We start from the raw sequence: 25,641 nt of genomic DNA on the forward strand, positions 1-25,641 counted from the left end.
CTTCCCCAGGTTCGGCTGGGCTTTGCCGAGGGACCGAGCCCCCTCTGCGCAAACCTGGCGGCAGCCGAAGACGTGAAGAAAGCAGCCTGGAAATGAAGAGGACATACGTAACGACCTTAATAAGCAATTAATAAATAACTAATGGCAATTGCTCGTTTTAAAGCAAGGCGTAATGAGATGTGTCATACGGCACTGAGATGTGTCTAAATGATTTCCCAAGTAGATAACGGCTCCTGTTGCAGCACAGCTCTCCCGAGCTTGGAGGACGCAAAATTTTTTATGCCCGTCTCTGCAGCAGGTTATACGGCACGGCATCGTAATAAGTCAGAGGAGGAGGGGGGAAACAAGACGTTTCCAATCATTCATTAGTAAAGTATTTGTGAACGCGGGTATAATTCACCACATAAGCAGCAGGGTTTCTGCAGACAAACTTTATAGCTAAGTGCCAAAAGGGAGCCCAATCTGATTCCACTTACGGCAGCATAAATCAGTGATACTCCTACCGCAGTCAACAAGGGATATGCCAGAATAAACATGGCACGAAAGGAGAGTCGAGTCTCCAGCACAAGGACTTTCTTCTGACTTTCGGATGGGTCCCCGTCACCGCCCTGGCTTCAGATTGCCGCTACCCTAAGGAGCCGGGGTGCTGCCTGGCTAGACTTGGTCCCTGCTTTCAAGGCTCTGGAGGGATCTACAGCTTTTTTCCTACCACAAAAAGGAAGAAACACCTGACACCAAGCTCCACACCTTTGGGGAATCAAGCAAGAGTTTGCTTAGCATGACTATTAATAAGCAGCTTTATAGAGCAGGCAGAATCCATCATTCAGGTTTGGGAGACCTGAGTTCTGCTTTCACGTTACGATGCCCAAAGGAAGTCGTGGCACTGCTGTGGACTTTGTTGCCTTCTCTAAAAGGAGTTTAATGATGCTGATCTCCTTTATAAACTACTTCATACTCCTCTTTCAAAAGAAAAAAAAAAAAAACAAAAACCCACAACACCCAAAAACCCAAAGAACCCCATAAAGATGTAAGAACAAAGTGTTTGCGTCGTTAACCGTGAAGAAATGCAGACAAACAAGGACTGTGTGATGGTTCAGCTCCCTGTCTAGACAGACCTCATTTTCAGCTCCACGCACGCCGCACGGAGCAAGGATCTAGTTTCCAGTTCTTGCACCCTGAGCCACCTGGGATTCCCCCCTGCAAGTCAAGCAACGCCTCACAAAAAGCAGAAAATTGAAGGATCTTGAGACACCTGCATCATCTTTCCAGCATCATTGACACCTCTCCTCAAAGCACGACAGCCTCTCTCACAGCTACCTCCGCGGTGACCATCAAAGCGACCGTGGCTCCGTGTCACCCTGCCTGGGGACGCAGGGTCCCCAGCTCTGCCCCTCCCGTCCCACCAGGCGCTGGTGGAGGCTCCGTCAGACCCCCCTGGGAAAAGCCCCCGCGTGGGGATGAGCCGCAGCGTGCCGAGGGCGCCCAAGAAAGTTTGAACGCGACTTCTTGTTAATACAAAGCTTGTCAAACCCATCACCTAGAAATGCTGAATGTCTTTATTAGATTCTTTTATCTCCCCCTGAGATCGGAGGGACACGACGAGATGATTCTCAGCGGAGATGTCATCATCCAGAAACTAATTAAAGGCTGTGCGGGAAGTCGGGCCACGCGCACTCTGGAGAACAAAACGCATTAGCAACCCGAGTCGAGAAAAATATTACAAGTGAACTTCAGATCAGAAAGGGCAAGCTAGGGATTTGACAATAGCTCTCCTCTCCCTGTCTTTCCTCCCGCTCGTCCCCACACTCCCTCGTTCTCGATAGCTGTCCCCCAGCAGAAGCAAACCGCCCGGGATCTCAAAGCTGTCTGGGACCAGCCCCTGCACTGCCATCTCCTGAGGGATGCAGGACAGCGCTGGATCCTCTCCTCCACCGAGTCACGTTCCAGGAGAAAATCATGATTCGTGGAATTTCCTGGGGTTTTTTAATGTTAGAAGAGCCTCCTTGCTGCTGGTCAATAAGCCGCAGAGAAGGATGGGTTGATGCCTGCACCGCTCCCTGCTCCAGAGCAGTCCTAGGCAAAACGCTCCGTCTCTTTGGGTCTCAACTCTCTATCAACGCAATGACAAGTATTTCTCTTCCTCGCATGCTTATTACGAAGACAACAGCGTAAGAGATGATAAGATACCCAGAGCCTATGGCCACAGGAACTGTAGGTGGGGAGATTTCTGCACAGGGACAGTCCTACCACCCACGTCCTTTGTGTAGCCAAGGCTCACGTAAGCCAAGATGCGCAGATCTAGTTTAGGGTGTGCATCCCGAGTGGACGTTCCTGCAAATAGCACTTCCCAGCCAACCTGGAGTCTCCTGTACCAACGAGCGGCAAGTTTACGTGATATTCCTCATCTGGTCCATCAGCACGCACTGTCCTGCTCAACTCGGCGTGAAACCTCAGCTCCTCTCCCCCAAATCAGCCAGAGGGCAAGGGGCCGTGCCCCGCACTGACGGCGCAGGTCCTGCTCCCAGCCCCGCTCCCGGAGAGTGGGGGGCTCTCCCTGTGCCCCCCCAGCTCTCCGTCCACGAGGAGCAAGCGTCACGCAGAGGGCCGAGCACGCCGAACCAGCCCTGCGCCACTTCGCTTGTCAAAAGGGAGCCGGCAGGCACAAAGGAGCTCCAACATCCTTTCCAAAGATACATCAGATGCTCTAATGCAGCCCGCATCTCCAATGAATATAGGGCAGGTGTCTCTGAAGTGAAGTATTAGTTAAAATGATGCTCTTTAAATTACATTTCGGCTATTTCAGGCAGACAGGTTGTGTGTGGGTTGGGTTGGGTTTTTTTATGATCTATCTAGAGGCTTAAAAAGACACAGAGAGAAATAAATCTCCCTTCCATTAAAAACACACTACGCCTTTGCATATTTGTTCTTATCTCCGCGCTCTGGCACTCGTGCTCCCTCTCCCCCGACTCGAGCACAAAGTAAGTGTTTACGATTACACTTTCCACGCCGACACTAATCTAATTCGAGGAGCCACGCAGCCCGTGCCCAGGGAAAGCGCGGCAGCTTGCCTGTCCTTGCAGGAGGATGAGCGGCGCTTCCCAGAACGCTGCGACGGACGCCAGGCGCCTGGTGGTTTTACTTCAAAAACCATCAAGATGCATGGTGGAACCGAGTGACGGCCCCAAGTTTTGACAGAATCGCAGCTGAAGTCTATTTTGTATCTTCTGGGTCTCTCTGTGTCCCTTTTGCCTCTATTTATCCAACTATTTACATCCCTCCTCCCCTCCCAAGCTCCCCTACAACATTTTTGACACCCTCAGACCCCTCTGCACTGGGTGCTGTACTGACAAGACACAAAAATACAGCCTTTGCCCCACGGGGCTCTTGAGCACATGAAAAAGGAGACAGCAGATGGATGCAGGCTGCATCCTCAGCCCTCCCGGCCGTCACCGCTTGCAAACTACTTTGAGGCACCACGCCGGCATCCAGCTTCGGGGAGGGATGCCACGGGGAGCAAGAGGTGGCTGTGCAGAGAGCTGCCCTTGGTGGTGCGGGGAGCAGGGTCGGTCGCAAACAATCTCGAACAATACAGGTGTCGTTGCCATCACCGCTTGTCCCCAAACAGCCCCTTTCCTCCCGTCGTTCCCAAGCCCTCTGCACACCGGGCTCCAGCCCTTGCAGGTGCCTCCTCATGCTCCAGCCAGAGCCTTTACTTCTGCTTGGGCTTCTTCCCGTGACCGCCTTTGACTGCAGTGAAAAATTAATGGATCCGGCAGGGAGCACAGCCCTATTATTCTCTGATGAGGTGGTCTGGAGGCTGCTCCTTATGACCAGACCCTTTGTTCGTCTGCTTATAAAGCAGGAGGTCGGCAAGGCTCAGCAGTTCAAAATGAACCGCAGGTGAGGTGATTTACGCCTCCAGATGCTGCCACTCCTCCTGTCCCCATGGGAACACCTCTCTTCACACAAGACTTGTGAACCCATCCATCACCCCGGCAGAGGCAGGTCTACCTTCCCAAAGCTGCCTCGGTCCACTCCTTCCTCCCCTTAGTCGTTGCTTTACACAACCTTGCTCTTGGAGGCTCTCCTCCCTGGGCTCCAAGAGCTCCCCCAGACTTCCTCCCTCCTCCCGTGGTCCTGTACCTTCTGGTACCTACCCGCACCTTCTGGTCCTGTACCCTACTGCGCAGCCAAGGGCCACGAGGCACCTTCAAGCATCCACCCTGACCCAACACGCCAACTGCCCCAAACCCAGGGGATCAACCCAAGGCTTGGCCAAAACAGCCAGAAACAAGCAGGAGAGCAAAAACCCGCGAACCAGAGTCCGTGCGATGATGCACACCATCCTTCCCACAGCTTAAAACGTCCTTAAAAGAGCGGTCTTAGCACTGCAAGGTTTAGCCCTCAGAAATTAACAGGTTGCCCAGGGAAGTGGTGGAGTCGCCATCCCTGGAGGTATCTAAAGGACGTTTGGATGAGGTGCTCAGGGACATGGTGTAGTGGTGGGCTTGGCAGTGTTAGGTTTACGGTTGGACTCGATGATCTTAAAGCTCTTTTCCAACCTCTACGATTCTGTGATTCTGTGAAATTTCAGCAAGGGTAGAGGTAGGGTTGGTCTCTGCTGCCTCAACTCACCTTCCCAGCTCACGCACCCCAAGGACGATGCTTTCCCGCGCGTGCCCGGCTTCTCTCGGTACCTGTGCACATCACCGCCTCTGCCTTCTCGGGGTCTGCCAGCAGCGCGGGCGTTAATAACCCTATCGTCAAAACACCCCGGTGAGATAAGGGAGTGTTATTATGCCCACTTTACAGGTGGAAAAATGAGGCCCAAAGAGCAAACGGCCCAAAAGCGCCCGTTCGGATCGATGCTCCACCAGCACCTGCTTTTCAGGCTCCACGGTGCTCGGGAAGCCACGGAAAAGTCACCGGGATGGCTGCCAGGCCAGATATTTCCAACGGGCCACACCAGACGAGAGCACCGTGGTTAAAAATTAGTCATCAGGCAGGAGAGAGCACAGCGGGATATCCGCGTACACAGAGGGGCAACTGAAATTTCATCGCCAAATTTCAACCCCAGCAGGCAACGCTTGACAGAAGCACAGGGAAAGGAGGGAGCGACGCTGCCGCGAGGCAGGGATATCGGCGTGCCCGGAGTATGCGGGGGTTGTTCTCCTTTTCCATTAGGACTGCTCCTACATTTCCCATTCCTCCTAAACGAAGCCCACTAGCCGCCTTCTTGGCCACCCCCATGCCTCCGAGAATGCCAGAAAAGCCACAGGGAGTTATCTCCCCCCCGAGCATCCTTTAATTTCCCTGTTTGTCTTTCTAATGCCCAGCTTCATCAACGGCACCGTCTATTCCCCATGTGCTCCTGCTTTTCACGGAAGGACTATTTTTACCCCTTCCTTCCTATGCCTCCTTCTCCTCCCATTTAATAATTTTGGAGGCTCTTTATCCACAGTTTCCTTTCTTTCTTTCCTCTTTCCCTTTCATTTTTAAAACCTGTGGTTCTCCGATTCAAAATCATTACTGTTTTTAACTTGGCTCGAGCCTCTTTAATTAAGTTACTTTCCATTATTTTTTATCTAGTCCATTTGTCTACATCCCCCGCACCCTCCCTCATTCTTCCTTTCCTCCCCAAGGCAGGCTGGGTATGAAATCTTACATTTCCATTTGGCTAACAATCACTTTGAATTTTTAAATGCTATTAAATTGGATCACACCAGTCACTGGACTGGAGTTGTCGAGCTGTGATATTTACTTGCGCCAGTGAAAGGGAAATGAAATTGCGGTGGCGCGGGGCGGGGGGGAGGCGATGGGGGAGCGCAGATTTATTCTGCCCGCGGTACTTGCAAACAGGCACAATCCCTTTGGATTTTCGAGCGAGTTCAAAGGAAACTCTTACGCTCAACCATGAATGTATTGTAATGTCTTTAATAAATCAATTACTTGTTGGCAGGGAAGTGTCACTGCATCTCCAATCCTTGTAATCACCTCAGCCTTGCTGTGTTTTAAGTGCTGAAAAACCACGGAGGTAGACGGGGAGCCAGAAGAAGCGTCGGCAGTAGGGCAAACCAGAGGAAGCACTTCTGCTTCGTCTTGCCAGCAAAGGCCGAAAGATGCAGAAAGCGATTTGCATCATGCAAAAACACATCACGCAAAACCACATCACGCAAAACCACATCACGCATCATGCAAAAAACACATCACGCATCATGCAAAAAACACATCACGCATCATGCAAAAAACACATCTTGCATCATGCAAAACCACATCATGCATCATGCAAAACCACATCATGCATCATGCAAAAACACATCTTGCATCATGCAAAAAACACATCATGCATCATGCAAAAAACACATTACGCATCATGCAAAAAACACATCTTGCATCATGCAAAAAACACGTCTTGCATCATGCAAAAACACATCTTGCATCATGCAAAAAACACATCTTGCATCATGCAAAAAACACATCTTGCATCATGCAAAAACACATCTTGCATCATGCAAAAAACACATCATGCATCATGCAAAACCACATCTTGCATCATGCAAAAACACATCACGCATCATGCAAAACCACATCTTGCATCATGCAAAAAACACATCATGCATCATGCAAAACCACATCATGCATCATGCAAAAACACACCCGCCCAGTGACCCCCAGCACCAGAATAAGGAAATCATGGTGCTGGAGGGACTCTGCCAGCACTGGACGGGGCTCGCCCGTCCTGGGGCAGCTCGCGGGATGCCAAAGCTTGGGAGGATGACCACAACAGGCTCGCCAAGAAGCCCAGGTATTAAGCCCGTGGCAATCAGAGCAGCCCTCTGCTCCCGCCTGCCTGGGGCCGAGCATCGCTCTCGCAGGCAATTTGCAAAGCAGCATTTTCCTGCCGCCCCCAAGAGCGAAACAACCTTTTGCTGCACGTTAATTAGGGGCCTGAGTTTTGTACTCCTGCCTTCGGGAGGGTGCCGGTATTTCAATTTTGCTAAAAGAGGCCTTTTCCACTCAAAAATTCGCTAAAAAGAAAGAGAGCAGGATTTGATTACAAAGCAGTCCTGGCCAAATCCAGCCCCTCCTCCCCTCTCTCTGCTGACAACATCCTCCCCTCCACAACAACCATCATCTGAGCACAAACAGACAACAAAGCTTTTCAGAAAGTAATGAACTCCGGTCGGAGCCAAGGCAGGAAGGGTTTAATGTTCAGCTCAGAAAGCTTGGCGAGGCCATCAATTATATAGCCCTGCTGCTGAAGGAGTGAAAAAAAAATAATATTTCAGACAGCCTCGGCCAAAAAGAAAAGATAGGGAAGGAAAACACTGCGAGAGAGATTTAATTCCACGAGTAGAAAGAAGTGTTTGCAAAAGAGGAGGAGGATCAAAGGCTGAAGCTCTCGGGCTGGCTGGGAGATTACAAGGAGGGCAAACCATGGAGAAGACATCTCCGTTGACTCCTCGTCTCGAAGCGGGTCCAGGCAAGGACAGCCCCAGGTACAAATCGGGGAGCCTGTTCGCTGCAAGGGCTCGGTGACGGGGAGGCTTTGGCAGCGAGGGGGTGGATTGAGACCTGTTCATCTCATCTCACCTAGGACAGCAAGCCAGCACGGGGTCTGCCACCTCCACTGCCTCGTCCCAGTCTTACACTAGGATGCTACCAAAAGAAAGGAGAGGAACCCAGAGCTGAAATCTTCTGGGCATCTCTACTGCTGGCGTGACGGGACCAGCAACCCAGACGTGAAAAATGAGCACATGGGTCCACCTCGAGCAACAAGAGCTCCCTGTCCTCTCCCTGCACCCGGTGGGGCCGTGCCGTGGGGCTCTTCCAGGGATCTGGCCCTGCACTATTGAACACAGCCACCTAGTTTCCGAGGGATGGGGCAGAAGGGACGCGCTGCTATCCCACACCACCAGCTTCTCAAGCAGACAACCAGCCAGACCCGGAAAACCCAAACCAGAAATATTTCAAGACCACATTTCCACATCTTTTCCGAAGGCCCTTGCCTTTTCATTCTCCGCTTCCCATTCTTCCTCCCTTTTCTCCATTTCAAAATCTCTTTCTCCTCCATTGCAGCACCAGAACAGACAGGAAAAGAAGGGTAAAATGAGATCACAACTCTCCCAATGTTTCAGTGCGACTCCCCTTTTACAAGCTTCAACCCCTCCTTCGAGACCAAAGCAAAACCAGCGCAGAAAACACCACGTTTCCCCCCTGGTCCTCCCGGTCATTCTCCCACAGGCTCGGTGACCTCCTCCAGCCCATTCGTAAGCTCGTGGATATTTGCTGGAGGTCTCCTAGCACTCGGTGCCTGCCGCAGGAGGCGGCAGGGCCGGGCCGGCTCTTCGGCAGCTGTTGCCTTGGCCTCTCCTTTATCTCCAGCACTGTGTTCACATCTGCTTCCCCCTCTGCCTCTTTCCCTGCTGCTGGGAGCCTGGTTTTAAATCACTGCTCAGCACGCCGGCTGCCAGGCGTGGGTTTCATGCCGCCCAGCATGCCCTGTTTGGATGGGGATCCAAAAGCTGTTTGCAAGCCTCCCCTGCCTGCTTCCCCCCCCCTTTTTTTTATCCTCCTGAACCTGCCAGCGCTGCCACACTGCTGTCCCCTCCTCCCTTTTGGCCGTGGAGTTATCTTGGCTCTGGAAACATGTTCAGACACCTGGTTGCTGGCAGCGTGGGACTTTGGCAGCGGCTGGCTGCATGCAGCTCTCTGATAGGGAAGGGGAGGCGAGCAGGGCCCAGCCGGTGCGGGTCAACACGACCCACCTTGGCTATCGGGGACGTGCTGGTGGCTGCCTGCATTGCTCCCGCCTGGCCGGTGGCTTTCTCGAGCCTGGCGCTGGCGGCAATCCCACCACCCGCATCTCTCTGGCTTTGCCCGGAGTTTTGGCCGAGGCCAAATTCTGGTTTCGCTGGGGATTTGCACGGTAGAAAAGCACAGCTTTGTACAGCATCGCCCAGGAGCTGTGTTTTAAGAGATGCATTTAGGACAAGACATCGCCATCTGCGGCTTCCTTCCCCAGCAGAGAGTACTGCTCCTGAGCATGGCAATTTTGGCAGAGCAAGGCAGCAAAAACTCCAGGGAGCAAACAGAGCAGGGCACGTGGAGGGATGCCTCGCTGCCACGCTGCCCGCCCAGCGGCTCCAGACTAAAGTCCCCTTTCAGATTGCAATTTCTCCACCCTATCAAAAAAAGAGAGGGCTATATCCTTCCCCCAGCCAATAACACACAAACTTCCCTGAAAAGCTTGGCTGATGCCTCCCCAAAATCCTTTCACCCATGGTCTGTGCAGGATTGCGAGCCGGGATCCCCGTGGACCCCGCCTTCGACGGCAAAGGCTGCACCGAACAGACCAAACTCCCGCGGGCAGAGCTCCCTGCTCCTGCTCTCCGATTCCCCAAGCCTCTGCAACAGGCTTTCGCTTCTGGACTCACCTCTGGGGGAACCGGCCAGAACAATCAGCTCTAAAGGCCAAAAAGAAGAGCCAGATTAAAGTATCAACTCTGAATTTATGCTCGGGACTTAAGGTTTAATAATGCAACAGAAAATCAATATTTAATAAAGCAAATGATGGAGAAAAACACTGAATGGGAGATGAGCCGCCGCTCGTGTTTTCAAACACGTAACTCCCGGAGGAGCCGGTTTGGCAGGATGGATGCAGTACCAGATTGCCATGAAGAGCTGGCACGCAGGACGCCCCAGGTCCCACCGATTCCAGCTCGGGTGTCAAGGGGGCTCACGGGTCTTTTATTAAAGGACAAACAAGGAATTACTGCAGTGGTCAGAGTCCAAATACCCATGGAGAGAGATCAAATGCTGATGCACAAGGGGAGCCGAGCAGCTGCCTCGCTGAACAGGCCCAGATTTGTGCTAGGGCTGGAGGCTGGGCTTGCAAAACGCGGGCGGGCAGGCAGCAGCGCACCCAAATCCAGGTTTCAAATGCACCGAGAAGAGCTGTCAGGGGACGGAGATCTCCTGACGAGCCAGGAGGGAGCACAGGGGCTCAAAGCAGGAGGATAAATCCCTGCCTGCCAAGCAGGAGAGGAGGTGGTGTAGGTAGTTCAGGGCTGCGAGCGAGCAATCGGGGCATCGAACCTGGCTGGCAGGTGCGGTGGCACGGCAAGGGTGGTGGCACGGCAAGCGCGGTGGCATGGCACGGGCAGTGGCATGGCAAGCACAGTGGCATGGTACAGGCAGTGGCATGGCACAGGCGGCGGCATGGCAAGGGTGGTGGCACGGCAAGCGCGGTGGCATGGCACGGGCGGCGGCATGGCAAGCACGGTGGCATGGTACAGGCAGTGGCATGGCACAGGCGGCGGCATGGCAAGGGTGGTGGCACGGCAAGGGTGGTGGCATGGTACAGGCAGTGGCATGGCACAGGCGGCGGCATGGCAAGCGCCGTGGCATGGCAAGGGTGGTGGCATGGCAAGGGTGGTGGCATGGCAAGGCTGGTGGCACGGCAAGCGCGGTGGCATGGCATGGGCAGCGGCATGGCAAGCACAGTGGCATGGTACAGGCAGTAGCACGGCACAGGCGGCGGCATGGCAAGGGTGGTGGCATGGCAAGGGTGGTGGCACGGCAAGCGCGGTGGCATGGCACGGGCGGCGGCATGGCAAGCACGGTGGCATGGTACAGGCGGCGGCATGGCAAGCGCCGCGGCATGGCAAGCGCCGCAGCATGGCAAGGGTGGCGGCATGGTACAGGCAGTGGCACGGCACAGGCGGTGGCATGGCAAGCACGGTGGCATGGCACGGGCGGCGGCATGGCAAGGGCGGTGGCATGGCAAGGGCGGTGGCACGGCGAGCGTGCATCCCTCGGCATGCTCGGCCCAGGCAGGACGAGGGACACGCCGCTGCGATGCTGGGGACAGATCGGCAGCTCTGACTCCCTCCCCTGGAGGCTGGAGAAAACTGCAGCGAGCCTGTGCGTGGCACAGAGATGTCACCTGCGCCTTGTGCAAACCCACAGCTATCCCAGCAGCCACGCTCTGCCAACGCGTACGAGTTGCCTCACAGCGTTTGTCAGGTTTGAGCCCCACGAACGCGGGCCGAACGAGCGAGCCTGAGGAACAGACGCCCCAAGACGTCCGATCCTGCAGCCCCAGCCAGGACTCCCCTTGCTCGAGCCGTACCCGCCCTCGCTCTCCCGTGCCTGGGGCCGCACAAAGCACTGACGCCCGACGCCGAGCGAACCACGCGACGACCAGCATTGCAATAATAAATATCTTTTGCAGCAGCGATCCTCCCTGTCCCCTTACCCCACGGCCTGCACTGTGCCTTTCCAGCCCTGATACAAGCTGTGTGCTGCCAGCTGGGACGGGGGGGGGGGGGGGGGGGATTTTTCCCTGTGCCCGCCCAGGGGACGGCGGGTGCTGCCTGGGGTGCGCGGCTCGGGATGCACGAAGACCCCTGCCCCGTCTCCAAAAGTTTGGGGACTCTGGATAAGTCCTCTAAACAAAGCGGACTCTCACCCACATAGGTATCAGTGCTCAGCAGGTAGGTATCTCAGCGTGTATCTCTCTGGGGCAGCAAAGCGAGCTCCGGTGCCCTTGGATGAAACCCCCTCCTCTCGCACGCAGCGTGTGCCGGGTTGCCTGCCCGGCCCTGCAGCACAGCAATAATTTGTAGCTTGTGCCGGGATCCTTCACGATGAAAGATGACATATAAATATAAAACGTTATCGCTCCATAACAGCCACATGCTATAAAACGCTGGGCAGAAGGATCTGGAACTAGATGGAGGCAATGCTTTAAATCCTTCCCTGCAGAGTTACCGCCGCTAAAACAACAGACCCGCTCCGTAGAGCTCCGGCAACGGAGGGAGAAGAAGAAAGGCCCCGATAAAAACACCGCAATCGTGGAATTAGGCGAATAAGGTGACTTTATACCGGCGTGCCCTTCCCGTACTGACAGCCCTGGGGTAGCTGTAGTACCGGCGCGCCAGCGACGTCTCCTCCCATTCATTCCCTGCCGCGGCTTTCGGCGGATGCTCCGCGTTTCTATAGTAACAATAAAGTGCTGGTACCAATGTTACACTACAACGAGTTGACTCTGCTCCCACGATTACGCTAACAATGCTGTTACTGTAGTAACATTACATCGGTGAGGTCTCACCGTTCTACCTTTAATTTTATTGTCGTAAGATTAAATTGCAATAATGTTATTGAGCCGCCATTAGCGTTACCCTGGCAACAATAACATTAAGGTAGCCATATCGCGTTACGGTGGTCCAGCCGTTCCGCCACAAATATTTTAATGTAGTAAAACGAAAGAGATTACTGCAGTAACATTAAACTGCAGTGACCTCATTAAACCACCACCGGCTTTATCACGCTCAACGAGGGTACTTTGGAAACCCTACGCAGCGGCGGGGAGATGCCCGGCGTGCATCCCGGAGGCGCGGGTGCTGCCGTGCCACCCCTTCGGCCGGCAAAGTCCTTGGGGAAGGAGGGGGACCTGCCGCGCAGGGGCTGAGCACGAGACCTACAGACAACTCGAGCCTTCCTCCAGCCCTGCCTGGAGAGCTGTCGGCGCAGCGTGCCGCTCGCCTCCTGGTTGCACCCGCTCCGCAGAAGGGATTAGCGGAGCCGCTGTTGAATCGCTCCGGGTGAGGCGGGTGACCTCTGCCTGAAAGCGTTTGGAGAGGACGGGGGAACGGGGCCGCCGGGAGCTCACGCGCTCCGAAAGGCTCAAAGAGGAGCAGGCTCTTGTTTTCTAGAAGAGGGGTGATCAGAGGGCAACCTCCGCGGCTCTGCACATCTCCGAGGGACCGGCAAGGAGAGTTACGCTGCGCTCGCCTCGCCGCCACAAAAGTGCATGCAGCTGCAGCTGGGGAGGAGGGAAATAGCGGAGCCGCGGGGGTGTCGGAGGTGGAAATGGCCCCAGCGGGCATCGATGTGCCGTCCCGGCACCAGGGCACGGCACAGCCTGCAGGGACCGCAAAGGGTTTGCGTCTGCGCTGCTTAGGGGAGCCCCGCAACACACCGGATTACAGCGTTAGCGGTTCAAAGGGGGAGAAAAGCAGAGAAATTAGCCACAGCCTTGGTGTACGCAGAAAAGAAAAACACGAAGGAAATGAAAACGGTCTGTGTGTCCTATGAATCACTGGCTCTTCCTTCCCCTCGCTCCATTTTCCTGCCAATTATTTCTCCTTGGGAACAGGGTACGTCCTCCCATGGGTCTGGCGGTGCCTGGCCTGCTGGCATCGCTGGGATGCCAGGCAAGCACGGAGGACGCCTTCCCTTCACCGCTACTCCTCCGTTACCGACCCGCTCCCGTTGTAACAAGGACAGCAGTTAACCCACTCCGGCACCGTTCACCTCCCTATCCGTCCCGCTCCTCAGGCCCCCTGCACCAGCGGGGCTCGCCCGCGCGCTCCGGGAAGGAGGACACGCTGCAGCACGAGTGGGACACGTCCCCGGCGAGATGCAGCGTGCCCGGCTCCCTCCAGCAGCAGAACGGGCACGTAACTGGGGCAGCCCGAAGCTGCAGCGAGGGCAGGCGTGCGAGCCCGGAGCAAGCGCTTCCAGTACGGGCTCTGGAGTCTCTGCTTTCCCCCGGCTCCCGCCCCACGATATAATTGCTAATTAATAATAACGTTTAGCTCTCAGATAGCGCGTTCCATCTTCAAAGACCTCTGTTGACATTAATGAATTAATCCTCATCAACCCCCCTGTGAAGTAGGTGACAATTATTATCTCTGCCTCGCAGATGTTAAATTGATTTGCAAAGAGGTCAAGTGACTTGGGGGAGGTCGGAGGGAGCCTGCCCAGCCGCACGCCGGCTACGCGGCCACGTCGCGAGGGAGCATAGGTGGGCATAGATGCGGGTTAAGCCCACCCACCGGGCTGATGGGCCCCCGTGGAGAAGCGAGGGCTGGCATAACCTTGGGAGGGAGATGGAGAGATCCGGGGGCAGCAACGGGAGCAGCAGAGAGGAGGGGATGCTCCCAGGTGGCAGAGCAAAACAGGGATGCAAAGCCAACGAGTAGGAGAGTGCGTGGGAGACCTTCAGTCCTCGACAACAGCCCTGATACAAAAGGAAAAGATGCTTTGACGGACGGACGGTGATTAGCAACAAAAGAGAGACGGGGAAGGAACGCATCAGTCAAAGGAGCCGAGAGCGCGGGCGAAGCGAGGGAGGATTTTGATTTCGTGCTGCTGGTTTCTTCCCCTCCACCGGTTTTGGGAGGCTCTCCCAGCTCTCCGCACGCCTTTTAGAAAGCATTATCTAAACCTGCTTTTGCTTCTACAAGGGACAGCTGCTCTCACAGGGGAAAGGTGTGGACATACCAGAAAAACCCATGCCAGAAGCAGCTCCTGTGGTTTCTGCTGGGAAGCATCCTACCTAGCGTGAAACTCCAGCCTGTGGCTTCATACACGGCCAACGTCTACACACCCGCGCTGCCACCGAGTTACCAAACAGCCCCGGGCGAGCCCCCCTGCCCCTCTCAGCCCCAGCACCGGCGGCTTTGGCGGCACAGGGGACAGGCTCAGCCCCACGGGCGCTCGGCCGCACCCCTGGCTCCGGCAGCGGTGCCAAAGCTGCTGGGCGGAGGGCGGTCAGGAAGGCTCTGAGCACCTCCGGCAAAAAAGCCCAGGCGCGAGCAATGCCTTTCCGTCTACTCCGTTTTCCCTGCAAGCCACCTTGAGGCCTTCGGACAAGAGCGACGACGACTGCAGGGACTGATCCTTCCTCCCTGCCACGTGAACGGCTGCCCCTCCGCTCGGCAGGGCAGGCGTTTCCCGTGCACCCCGCCGCAAGGCAGAAAAGCGGCTGCAAAAAGTTATCCTGATTCTCCCACGAGCGAAAGGGGCTTATGGCATCAAAGGGAAAATTAATTGGGCAGAGTTCGGCGCTTGAAACAAAGCCGGCTCGGGCACCGCGGCCCCACCGGCGGCTTTATCTCACCGGCACACACCTTGGCAGCGACGTTCCCGGGGTGGCCCCGGCGCCGGGCGAGGTGCCACCGGCACGCCACGTGTGCCCCCCGCCACCGGGGCGGCCCCACGCCACCTACGCCCGCAGCCCCCCGACTCTGGCGAGCAGGTAATTAACTCCCAAACAAAGGCAGGGATTTGCAGATTAACCCAGGCCGGGGAAGGAGTGGGAAAACTCATTTACACCAAACAAAAGGGGAGGGGTGATTAGTTGCTCCAGCGACAACAGAAAGAGCCAGATAGGGCCAGGGAAACTGATAAAGAAGCGAGAAAGCCTAATATCCCCCAGTTGCCTGCCTTATTTTTTTCTTTTTTTTCCCCTTCTTTCTTTCTTTCTAAGCACTAAAAATTCCACCATTTTCTATCATGCAAATTTGTGTGCCTAAGTGAGATTAAACTCTGGCAGGCACCGTGCCTCCTTCCCCAAGTCCATTTCCCGCGCTGAGATAAGGCCAACTTTCCTTAATGCATTTTACAAGGCAGTGGGAGTGTTTTGCAGGCGCGCATTGGAGACGGCTTATTATCAATACAAATAAAAGCTTTCCAGACACCGTCCTCCTCCCGCCCCTCTCTCTTTTAAACCCAGGAACCCGGAGAACAGCTTAAATAGCTGAAGTGTCCTACCGGGAGCGGGGAGAAGGGGGAGGCTGCGCCTGGGATGCCGCTGCAGGGGCAAGAAGTGGGACTTGCTAAGGAAACCAGAGCGGGATACAGGAGAGGAGAGGAAGGAAAAGCATCGCTCCTCAGAGGTCAGTGGGGCCCAAGTCCTCTTTCTCGCTCTGGGTTTCTGCCTCCCTCCAAGTTCAGAGCTTGCCTGTTGCAAGTGGGGCTTCCCTGGATTCTCTCTCCTTGGGATTTTCACCCAGAAACGCCTCTCTCTTCCCAAGGGTCCGAAGCGAACTCCGGCAAACATGGGCGGTGCTGCTTCTCTGTGCTTTGTCTGGTCTTACGGCAACTCCTCCTAAGAAGAAATGAGGGCTGAGCAAGCGGGACAGGCAGGGACCACCTTCCAGACCCTGCAGATGACATGGGCACTGCCCGAACTGTTCGTTTTAGGTCCAGCTGTAGTCTGGGATCTTCTTTCCTGGGGAGACCCAGGTGCAAAGAACCTCCTTGTACCTTTTGCAGCTATGTTGGTGGCTCACATCAACTTGGCATCGCCAACGCCGAGCCTGACCCCATTTAAAGCAGTCCCCGAAATAGCAAGTCTGAACTTTGAAGCATTCAACGCCAAGGGTCTGTTGTCTCGTTCCCGGGCTCATTTGTCCCACATTAGCGCAGAGGCTCACCGGCAGCGGGAAGGAGAGATGCACCGACCTGCTATTCCTGGATCGGCAGCAATCACCTTTTGCCTTTTGTAGCAAGATTTTGAGACTGACAAGTGTTTCTGAAAGCCTGACCGACGAGGAAAGGTGGGAGAAACGGGGCTTGCATCATTTCAGAAAGAAGGTGGCTAAGGGGCAACACGGTAACAACCTTCCCAAAAGCTAAAGGTTGTTACAAAAAGGACATTGATCAATTGTTCCCCACGTCCGCCGGGGATAGGCTGAGAAAAACTCCACTTCGTTTGCAACAAAGAAGGTTTAAGTTAGATATTAGCTATACATTTCCTAATTATAAAGGTAGCGAAGCAGTAGAATAGATCGTCTAGGGAGACTGAAGAACCTGCTTTGTTAAAGATTTTTCAAGAATAGCTTCCACACGTGTTTGCCAGCGACGTCTCTGCCTCATTGCAGGGGGACGGGCTAAATTAGCTCTTGAGGTGCCTTCTACCCACCTGTTTTGGGAGCTCAGCCATCAATATAGTCAGCCTAGAAATAAATGGGCAGCACTTCCCTTGCTGCAGCGTGGACACCCTTGGTTCCTGGTGGTTTCTAGCTGATCCTCTCCCACTGCCTCGGGGGACCATCCCCAACCCTCGGACCCTAAAAGAAGCTCCTTCTCCCATCCCTATCCCTCGTCTGTTTTTTTGCTCTTTCCCCCCGCAGCACCGCTTCCTCCGGCAGCCCTTGGCAGACCCCAGCGATGCCCCGCTCCCTCCATCCACGGCCGTTTCCCAGCGATATTCCCTGAACTTGGGGAGAAGGAGGGACGCGCAGCGTGGGCTGAGGGTGTCTGGGTGCTGGCCGATACGCACCCATCGCGCCTGCCCGGGGGAGCAGCAGGCTGCTGACATCCCGGCTGGAAGGGGAAGAGCTCCTTGCCCCTCCCCGCCTCCCGGGCCGGTCCCTTTGGAGAGCCCCGGGGCACGATTTAATTGCATCCTGAGAGGCTGGAGCGCTCCTGCCTCCGGGGCTGTGCCCCCAGGCCCTTTCCCAGCGCAGCAAGGGGAAAGTCAGGACCTGCTTAGAGCAACCCGCGCACCTCCCTCTTCCTTTCTGCACCTGGACTAACCCTGTTTGAAAGGGGAGACAGCCTTTCCCACCTCCTCTCACCGCTTCTCCTTTCCTATCAGGCTGCGGGAAGGGGGAAGAGGTCCCACAGCCACGCGCTGAACTTGGCACATCCCCGAAATGCGGTGCTCAGACACCCTGCTTTCCTGGGAAGAAGGGCTAAGCGCTGCTTCCCGCAAGCTGAATGTCTTTTAGGACAGGATTATACCAGCTTGCGTATTTATTGGGCCCATTTTCCAAGACAGGAGAGTTAATCCTGGCACCCCAGCCAAATTTTAATTGGGGTCATTAAGGCAGGCTTCCCTTTAATTGGACACGATATTCACTTTCACGTCCTGCTCCAGCGCGTTGCTGCACATTACGCTCTTGCCACCTTCCACCCGAGCAAGAGCTGGGTGAGCCAAGCAATAGCTCTTGAAATTAGGGGGCCTGCTCCCGAGAGCCGGGATTTCTGTCAGCAGCGGCAAGGATGTTCAGCCCGTTACAGGACTGAGCCCATCACTGAATCCTCCAGTACTTAACTCTACCGCTGCAAGGAGCGAAGATCCGACCTTTTCCTCCAGTACCCAAACGTCTCTTCCTAATGATACAGCAAGACACAGGAGGGGTGGACCCGGATGTCTGGTGATACGGGAAATTTAGGTCAGGAAACGGGAATCAGAAGAGAGCTGATAGAAATTGTCCTGCATCACCCCGGCGCCTGATAGCAACTTCAGAACTTGCGGGTGATCGACTTTGGCTTAAGAAACTCAGGCAGGTATTAACAGATTGCAAGATAAACAGCAAGGACCCGGGCTAGCAATGCATCCGCTTTCCCTCCGCGGTTAATGGAGATGGAGAAAGTCCGGCTCTGTTTAGCTTGCTTGATTGCTCGAAGAGGAAAGAGAAAACGGAAAGGGGGGGCGGGGGAAAGAAAGGCCCTGGGTTTGGTTTTTTCCCCCCCTTCTATTCATTAGGCTGTCAATAACGCTCAGGCCTGGCATATTGACGGCAGATTAGCTCAACCCAACTCTGTGTACAAGACCAATGCCTTTTTAACCCAGCTTGTTTCCAAATCAATACACCCATCAGCATTCGAAAATTAGCCCGAGACGAGATTCCAATACTCAAGCTGGTGTGTCATGCTAAGAGGGCTCCTGGCCAAATCACAGAAGAAGAAGAAGGGGAAAAGGTTGCTAGCAAGGGATTAGAAATTTTCCATTAATCCTCCCCGAGGCTGCTTCCCTAAGAGCGCAGTGGGCTCCGTACGTCCCACCACGCGGGCTCCCCCTTGCCCAGCACACGTCCCCACCGAGCCCCGCAGCAGGGACACGGGAGCGATCTCGCGCGAACGTCCATCTGCTCGACCATCGCGTGTGGCCACGCTTGTACGGCCCCCAAGAGTGCGTGTGTGCTTGCACGCTTGCTGAAGAGCGCACGTAGGCACCCCGCAGGCTCTGCAGCCTCGGCGAGGCACGCTCACGTGCCAGCGAGCACATGCTTGGCCACCACAAGTGCTCCACCACCCCATGCTGGCCTTCCTCCTCCTCCTCCTCCTCCTCCTCCTCCTCCCAGAAGTACAGAGTTTCAACACACAAACACATATTGTTGCTAGGCATACACACACCCCCACAAAGTACACAAATCTGCCAGCTCTCTCTTTTCCCCCAACACAAGTTTTACTTGAAGCATTGCCTCCAGCATGGAAAAGAAAAAAACCCATCAAAATACAACAACAACAACAACAACAACAAACAGCAATGCGGGTGTTTGCCAGCGACTACTTCGGGAGGCAGAGCTGCCTGTATCAGAGCCCCATGACTACTCCAGGAAAGCTGGATCGATGCATTGCCCAGCTTCACTGGGACTCCCCGAGCCTGTTGATCAGCCTCTACGTTTGCACCAAGTTGTCTTACATACTCAACGTAGGAGCAACGGGAGGAGAAGACACCAGAGCAAAAAGGAGGAAGAGAAATCAAAGCACCAAGCCCAACCCCTCTACGAATTCCCTTCCTCTTACCTTGCACGATGAGATGGACACGCGATGTCTTGGGGTGATTGTCTGTCTGCACAGAGCAGGTGTAGGGACCCTCATCGTACACGTCCACATCTTGGATCTGGATGCTGTACTGGGTTTTGGTGTTGGCCAAGAGCACCACCCGAGGGTCCAAGCACCACTTGTCATTGCCGGCATAGAGGATGCTGCTGCGGTTCAGCCAGGCCACGCGGGTGACTCGGTTATCCACGGAGCACCTGGGGAGAGGCAGAGAGGTGACCCGTCAGTGCTCTGCTCTTGGTCGGGCGCTCTGCCCTCCCTTCCCAGCCCCTCCCGGTCCTCCTGGCACTATTTTTAGCTTTGCTGCCAGCAGCAGTTTCGGAGACCAAGTGCTTTCAGCGTCCAAAGAGGACAACGTCAGCACTTTACCTGCGGTGCTCAGGGCACTGACATGCATCTGAACTGGTGGCTCCAGAGATTGGCCCAACAGCTTCACAATGATTTCAGATGTAGAGAGGTCAGAGCCACCCAGCACCAGCCACCAAAGGACCTCGCACCCCTCCGTTCCCATTTGCTCCTTTGCAAACTCCGAGACAACCAGAGCCGAGCCCAAACTTCCATCCTGAGTCCAAACCACACTTTTTTGGGGGACGCAGGTTGCTGCCTCCTGCCCAAACCCATCACTTGTCATTCTCTCCACAGACCTTCACATCCTTGCAGCCAGGCAAAGAAATGCAAAGCGGAGCCGGGAAAGCAGCTCGCTCTGCTTCACAAAGGAGCGAGGAAAATTTATCTCAGGAGAAAGCCAGCTCTGAAACACCTCTAAAGAGAAACCTCGAGCTTTCTACCGTTTATCCCTTCTGTCAGCTCTTCCTTCCCTACCCATCAACTGCATCGCTGCATCTCCCTCGCTTACCCCAGCTAAGCTTTTCACCTATCTAGTGATGTTTTGGAGGCAGAAATCTTCCATTTCCAGCCTCATTAGGAAACTGAGCCCCCCCAAAAGACAACACGGCGCAAACCTAGAAAAGACTTTGCTCCTGAAGGAGATTATTCTCCTGTCCACATTAGCAGGGGCCACTCTTGCTGCCCCCCGAAGCTCTCCGCCAGCCCTGTGACCCTCCATCCCCACGTCCCCAAGCAAGGTTTGAATCCTCCATTTCCATGAACCGTCTCCAGATGAGCAAAGAGCAGAGGGCCTGGAGGCTGTCTGCTGTCCAAGCCCTTCCCTAGGCAGCAGAAACCTGCAGCCCCCCCCAAGCCAGCTAAAACCCCGCTTCACTCCAAGCAAGATCGGGATTACGGGGCCATTAAGACTTAGCCGCACTTTGCTGGATGCCGGCGACAGAGGATAATGTCCCTGCATAAAACCACTCGGCCTAAGATCCGCTGTTTATATTCTCCCCAATCTACTTCATTACTTGAGCAGTGGCTGGGATGCAAATTAACTTCGGAAGCACCAAAAAAGAGCACGGCAGCCTCTGCGAGGTCTCGCACGGGGTGACTTCAACGAACGCGAGGGGCTTAATGGGCTATACACGCCGAACCGCGGTAGCAGGGGAGTTAACGGCAAGGATGAATGTATCCGCGGCACGCGGTCCGTCAGGGACTTATCCTGACGCTTTAGGGATTGTTTCTCAGGGTGAGCACACCTGGGCAGAGCCACCGAGTAAGCAGTAATAATAAAAGCAACCTGCAAGACAGCTCGAGTCCCCGCTGAGATTCACGCAGCCGCCTACAGCCCCTCTCCCTGCATCTGCCCGTCCGTCTCCTCGCTGGTGGGCTGCTTCCCGTCCCGTGTCCGCTACCGGTGCCAGCAAAGACACAGGTACCCACCGAGGGACAAGCGGTCTCGTCTCATCTAGCCTCTTTTTGGAGGTATCTCTTTGGCCCCAGGGATTACAGGAGAAGCCTAAATAACCCTCTCAGCCTCAACACACAACTTTTGGAGGTTAGGGATGACGGACCCCCATGAGGTGACGTGCCCAAGGTGAGATGGGTACTCTGCAGCCCAGGACTCCCCTGCTGATTTGCTAGGCAAGTACCCAAGCTACTGCACCAACCTCCCTCTCTGGTGTGAAAAACATCCGATAAATTAAACAATTTTACTGCTGTTCCATAATGATATTACGATAATAATAAATTAAATGTGAGCAGATTTTTATTATCTACATAAAAAAGGCAATAGATTCAGCCTGGGCTGAACACCAAGAACTTTGGCTCTTGCTCTCAGCTGCATTACAACTTGAGCAAAACCTGAGAGTTTAGTTGCTCAAGTTGAAGAGAACTTGAGATTTCTTCCCAGAGCATTGTACCCCCGACCTCAACTATGCCGGTAGCTTCGACCTACGGGTTTTGAATAAAATGCAGGTGGATATTTGGTGCTTGGCTCTGGCCTGCCCATCACGATGCCATGAAATAGGCTCCCGCAACTGCAGCGAGCAGCACTTCTGCACAAACACAGGGATGTCCACCCTCACTGCCAAAGCCGCATCATGGAGAAGGACTGGGTGACGAGCAGCCAGACGTGGCTTGAATTTCTCGGACCGGTCCCTTCTGCAGAGATTATCCCTGAGGACCTGTAAGCAGGCTGAACTAAAAATATGTATTTCCTCTCTCCTCCTCCACGCCAGTCTTTTTGTGAAATGCATCAGCTTGGAGATCCCTGGATAATAATGGAGCCAGACAGTGTGTAATCCAAGCATTCCCTCTATCATATGGGCGTTTAAGTGCTTTTGAAAAGCAACGGGGCTCAGGTAACGCATGAGGCAACAGTGAAATAAGTGCTTTCGCCCTTCACAGCACCCGGTCACAATCTCTTCTTATCACCTAGACACGCTTCTCTGTCCCTGGGATCGGCAAGCTTAAAGTTGTTATTTTATTTTCTTCCCTGCCTCTTAAAGCTCCCAAGCCAATACATATATATAGTAAAGTGCAGAAACCGCTCCCGGGAAAGACGCGCTTTGACCTCTGGACAGGGTGTGCTGTTTAGGGGCCGGCGGGTCGTGCTCCTACCCGAGCTCCTTCCAGCCACCGTGCCAACCCCGCTCCTCCTCGCCCGAGTGCCGGTCGGGGTCCCCGCGGCCGAGGCTCGCCACAGCGACCCGACGCTCTTCCATCCAGCCCCTCCATCTGCTCCCCCTTCCCTCCTCTCTCCGCAAGCCCGGCGCAGGGACGGGAAGCCCTCCTCTCCCGCATGCAGGCAGCCGAGCGGAAAGCCTTTGGCTTTGGCCGAGAAGCCAGGCTCCAAGCACAGGTGGAGGAGAGCAAAGCCACCGTCGAGCCTGCAGCCTCCCCCCCTTTCCACCCTGCTCCTGGCAAGGTGCAAAGCCCAGAGATGCTTCCTCCACCTCGCCGGAGGCTCTCGCCCTCCCTCTCGCCCCTCTATGTGCCAGGGAGGGAGGGGAGAGAGAGGTCCCCGGGGTGGCGGAAAACAGCGCTTGCCTCCAAAAAGAAGATGTAAAAATAATTAAGCACAGATGAGGTCATTTTCTCTCTCAAGATCCTTAATCCTTGTTATGTTCCTGCTTGGAAGGCAAGGCCTTCTCCTCCAGGAAGATGAAAAACTGCTGTCTGCCAGCACAAGGAGGAGATGATACTGCTCCCTCTCTCTGCTGGTTCTTTCCCTCCAAACCCAGGGTTCCCAAGCCCCAGGGTTTCTCCTCCGAGAGGTGGAAACGCTGCTAACACACCACTGCTGCATCGCCTGGGGGTAGGCGGTGATGGTCTGCAGAGAGATATAGCTCCTCACGCTGCACCAGACCCTCTGCTCCCTGCTGCCACGTTGAGGGCACCTCAAACTGGCCACGAGCGATGGACTTCGGGCATTTTAAGACAGTTGCGTGCGCCGACCAAAGGTGAGAGCTGCGCGCGTGCGTCCTCCCCGCTCGTCCCAGCCTGCTCGTCCACGCCCTTGTCCCACGCTCCCTGGGCGATGCCGCACAGCGGGTGTAAAGGGGATACGGGCGCAGGCTGGTGCTGCCCTTTCCAGACCCGTCAGCATCTCTGCAGCAAAGCTCCTTGGCTTTGCTACCCGCCCTCTGCAAGCAAGCTGGTCCACAGGGCTGGCCTCTCTCCCCCAGATCAGCCGGTATTCGCGGAGCCCGAGAGGCTGAGCTCGTACAGCCAAAGTCCTCGCGCCTGCACCCTCCACGCTCCATGCGAGGGGTCCGAGGGTGCAGCCGACAGCCCACCCGGCTGCAGGGACAGCGGTCGGAGATGAAAATTGGCAGGGGGAAAGCATCGCCATCAGGTTTCTCCCGCCTTGGGTAACGCAAGCACAAAGATGAGCGGGGCTGAAAACGCCAACGAAGCCCTCGGTGGGGACAACCCAGCCCTGGCCAGAGGGGAGCAGGCTGCTTTGCAGACATAGACCGGCTACCAAAGAGCCCACGACCAAACTGCGGCCACCACAATCCGGTATCAGGAATAAATAAGCGACAGGGTGCCAAAGCTGAGCGCCCTGACCACTGATCCCACCCGTGCTTCGTACAGCCTCCGGTATCTCCCTGCGTTTTCGGCGCAGACACAGATGGCACACGCCAGCGATGACATGCCCTCCTGAATTTCACTCTTTGCTTTCACGAGTTTGCACACAGAAAATGATGGGAGAGGAGGTGGCCCGGCAGTGGGGGGAAGGAGGTTTTTAATTACTGAAGTGTAGTAATTGGCACACAACACTTTTTTTGTTGCCTCTTATGCAGATCGCTGGTGTTCCAGAGGGCTGGGCTGGAGAGCACAGATTGTCTCAACCCAGCAGGACACACAAGAAATGAATAATGTTAATTAGAACTGAAAAGAGCTCAGCGAAATTACCAACCTGATTGCCACTTTCATCACAATTATCAGGGTACAAGCTCCATCGCAGGGAGGCAGGGACGGGGCTAAGCCTGGCTCACCCCAGCAAACTTGGTGGCCCAACCTGGGGCCGTGACCAAGCTGACCCCCCCTGCACTCGACACCCCCCTGGGCTCGCTTCTCCTTCCACCACCACCACCTAATTTTCACTGCGTGCCCGCCCTAGGGAAAGCCCCTTCCCAAATCCAGGCCACCTGATGGAGTTTCACTCGCGTCGTGCCACAGCACCGACCCACCATCAAGCACCCCGAGATGCCTCGTCTTGTCCTTCCCAGCCTAACTCAGCAATTCCCAGACACCTCTGGATTTTGAAGCAATCCCTTCCACGCCAGCAGTGTTTTGTCTCTGCTACGGGCTAGACCAAGCGGGAAATCAGTTTGCAGGAACTAGCTTGGGGTTTAGTTTAAAATTAGGGGGCAAAAGCCTCCCCCTGAGGCTGGGCGAGGAGACGAGCTGCTCCAGCCCTGCCTTGTCCCCGGCATCTCATGTTCCAGGCAGAACCTTCCAGCCTCTGCACTATCAGCCGTGCTATAAATGATCAACTAAACTAGACCGCCGCCGGAGGCAGGAGCTTCACATCTCAGATTTATTTCTGTGATTATCACATTTTATTGTTATTTATTAGGATTAATTAAAGGCTGGGCTGTGAACAACTCAATCCTATCCAAGCACAGTCCCACCGCTCTCATAGACTTTCCTATGATGTTCATGCTCCGGTGGCAACAGAAGTTTGGCCATCAATTCCCGAGTGAAGGGAAAGTTGGGGTCAGATTGTCCCATGCTCCTTGGGACACGTGCTGCCCGTGACCCCGTAAGGCTGGGACGCGCGCACCACGGACAGCCCGAGGTGTGGTTAGCATGGAAAAGGTGGTCTGGAAGCTTTTTTATTAATATTTATTAAGCCAAACCCCTTGTTGCCACAACCCCGTCTGGTTTCCCTCTCCTCACTCCCCGCTGTATTGGGTTAAGTCATGCACTAGCAATTTCTACCAATCCAGCCCTTCTTCAGCAGGATTTACAGCATCTGCTCACTTTCCGTGCACATACAGACTGTGTACGCTTACACGCACTCACCGCAGCACCGTATGCTCACGTAGGCACCGACACACGATGCTACCCTACACGCCGAGCGCCAACCCGACAGACAAGGCTGGTGCAGACGTACTGCATTTTTTGCGGGTGTTGAGCGCATGCGACACACGCAACACATACCCAGAGAACACGCGTGCTCATCGACACACGTGGTAAATGGCGTGTGCACCTTCCAGCAACGATCCCGTCCCGCTGACCCCTCCGCACGCTGCAAGCGGGGCAGCAGCGGGGACGTCCATCGAGCTTGGACGACTAGGCTTGATGTGCAAACCCGCGCAGGTAACGGGCTCCGTGCAGGGGATGTTCACAGTGGCAGAGGGACTATGGGATTAAAACGGTCCATAGGTTTGGTCCTGGCCTGCCGACAGCCCCAGCTGCTCACCC

General features: G+C 55.0%; 1 protein-coding gene across 3 annotated transcripts in view; it reads right to left on the reverse strand.

Moving 5' to 3' along the window:
- LOC142418746 (protein CEPU-1) overlaps window positions 1-25,641 on the reverse strand; it is a 360,199-nt gene that overhangs the window by 34,756 nt on the left and 299,802 nt on the right. For all 3 annotated transcript variants that reach the window (XM_075521053.1, XM_075521050.1, XM_075521051.1), the window contains one exon: window positions 19,333-19,565. In XM_075521053.1, the coding sequence (XP_075377168.1) occupies window positions 19,333-19,565 (233 nt within the window). The remainder of the gene's footprint in view (window positions 1-19,332; window positions 19,566-25,641) is intronic.

Source organism: Mycteria americana, chromosome 19, assembly GCF_035582795.1.
Source record: "Mycteria americana isolate JAX WOST 10 ecotype Jacksonville Zoo and Gardens chromosome 19, USCA_MyAme_1.0, whole genome shotgun sequence".
Taxonomy (NCBI): domain Eukaryota; kingdom Metazoa; phylum Chordata; class Aves; order Ciconiiformes; family Ciconiidae; genus Mycteria; species Mycteria americana.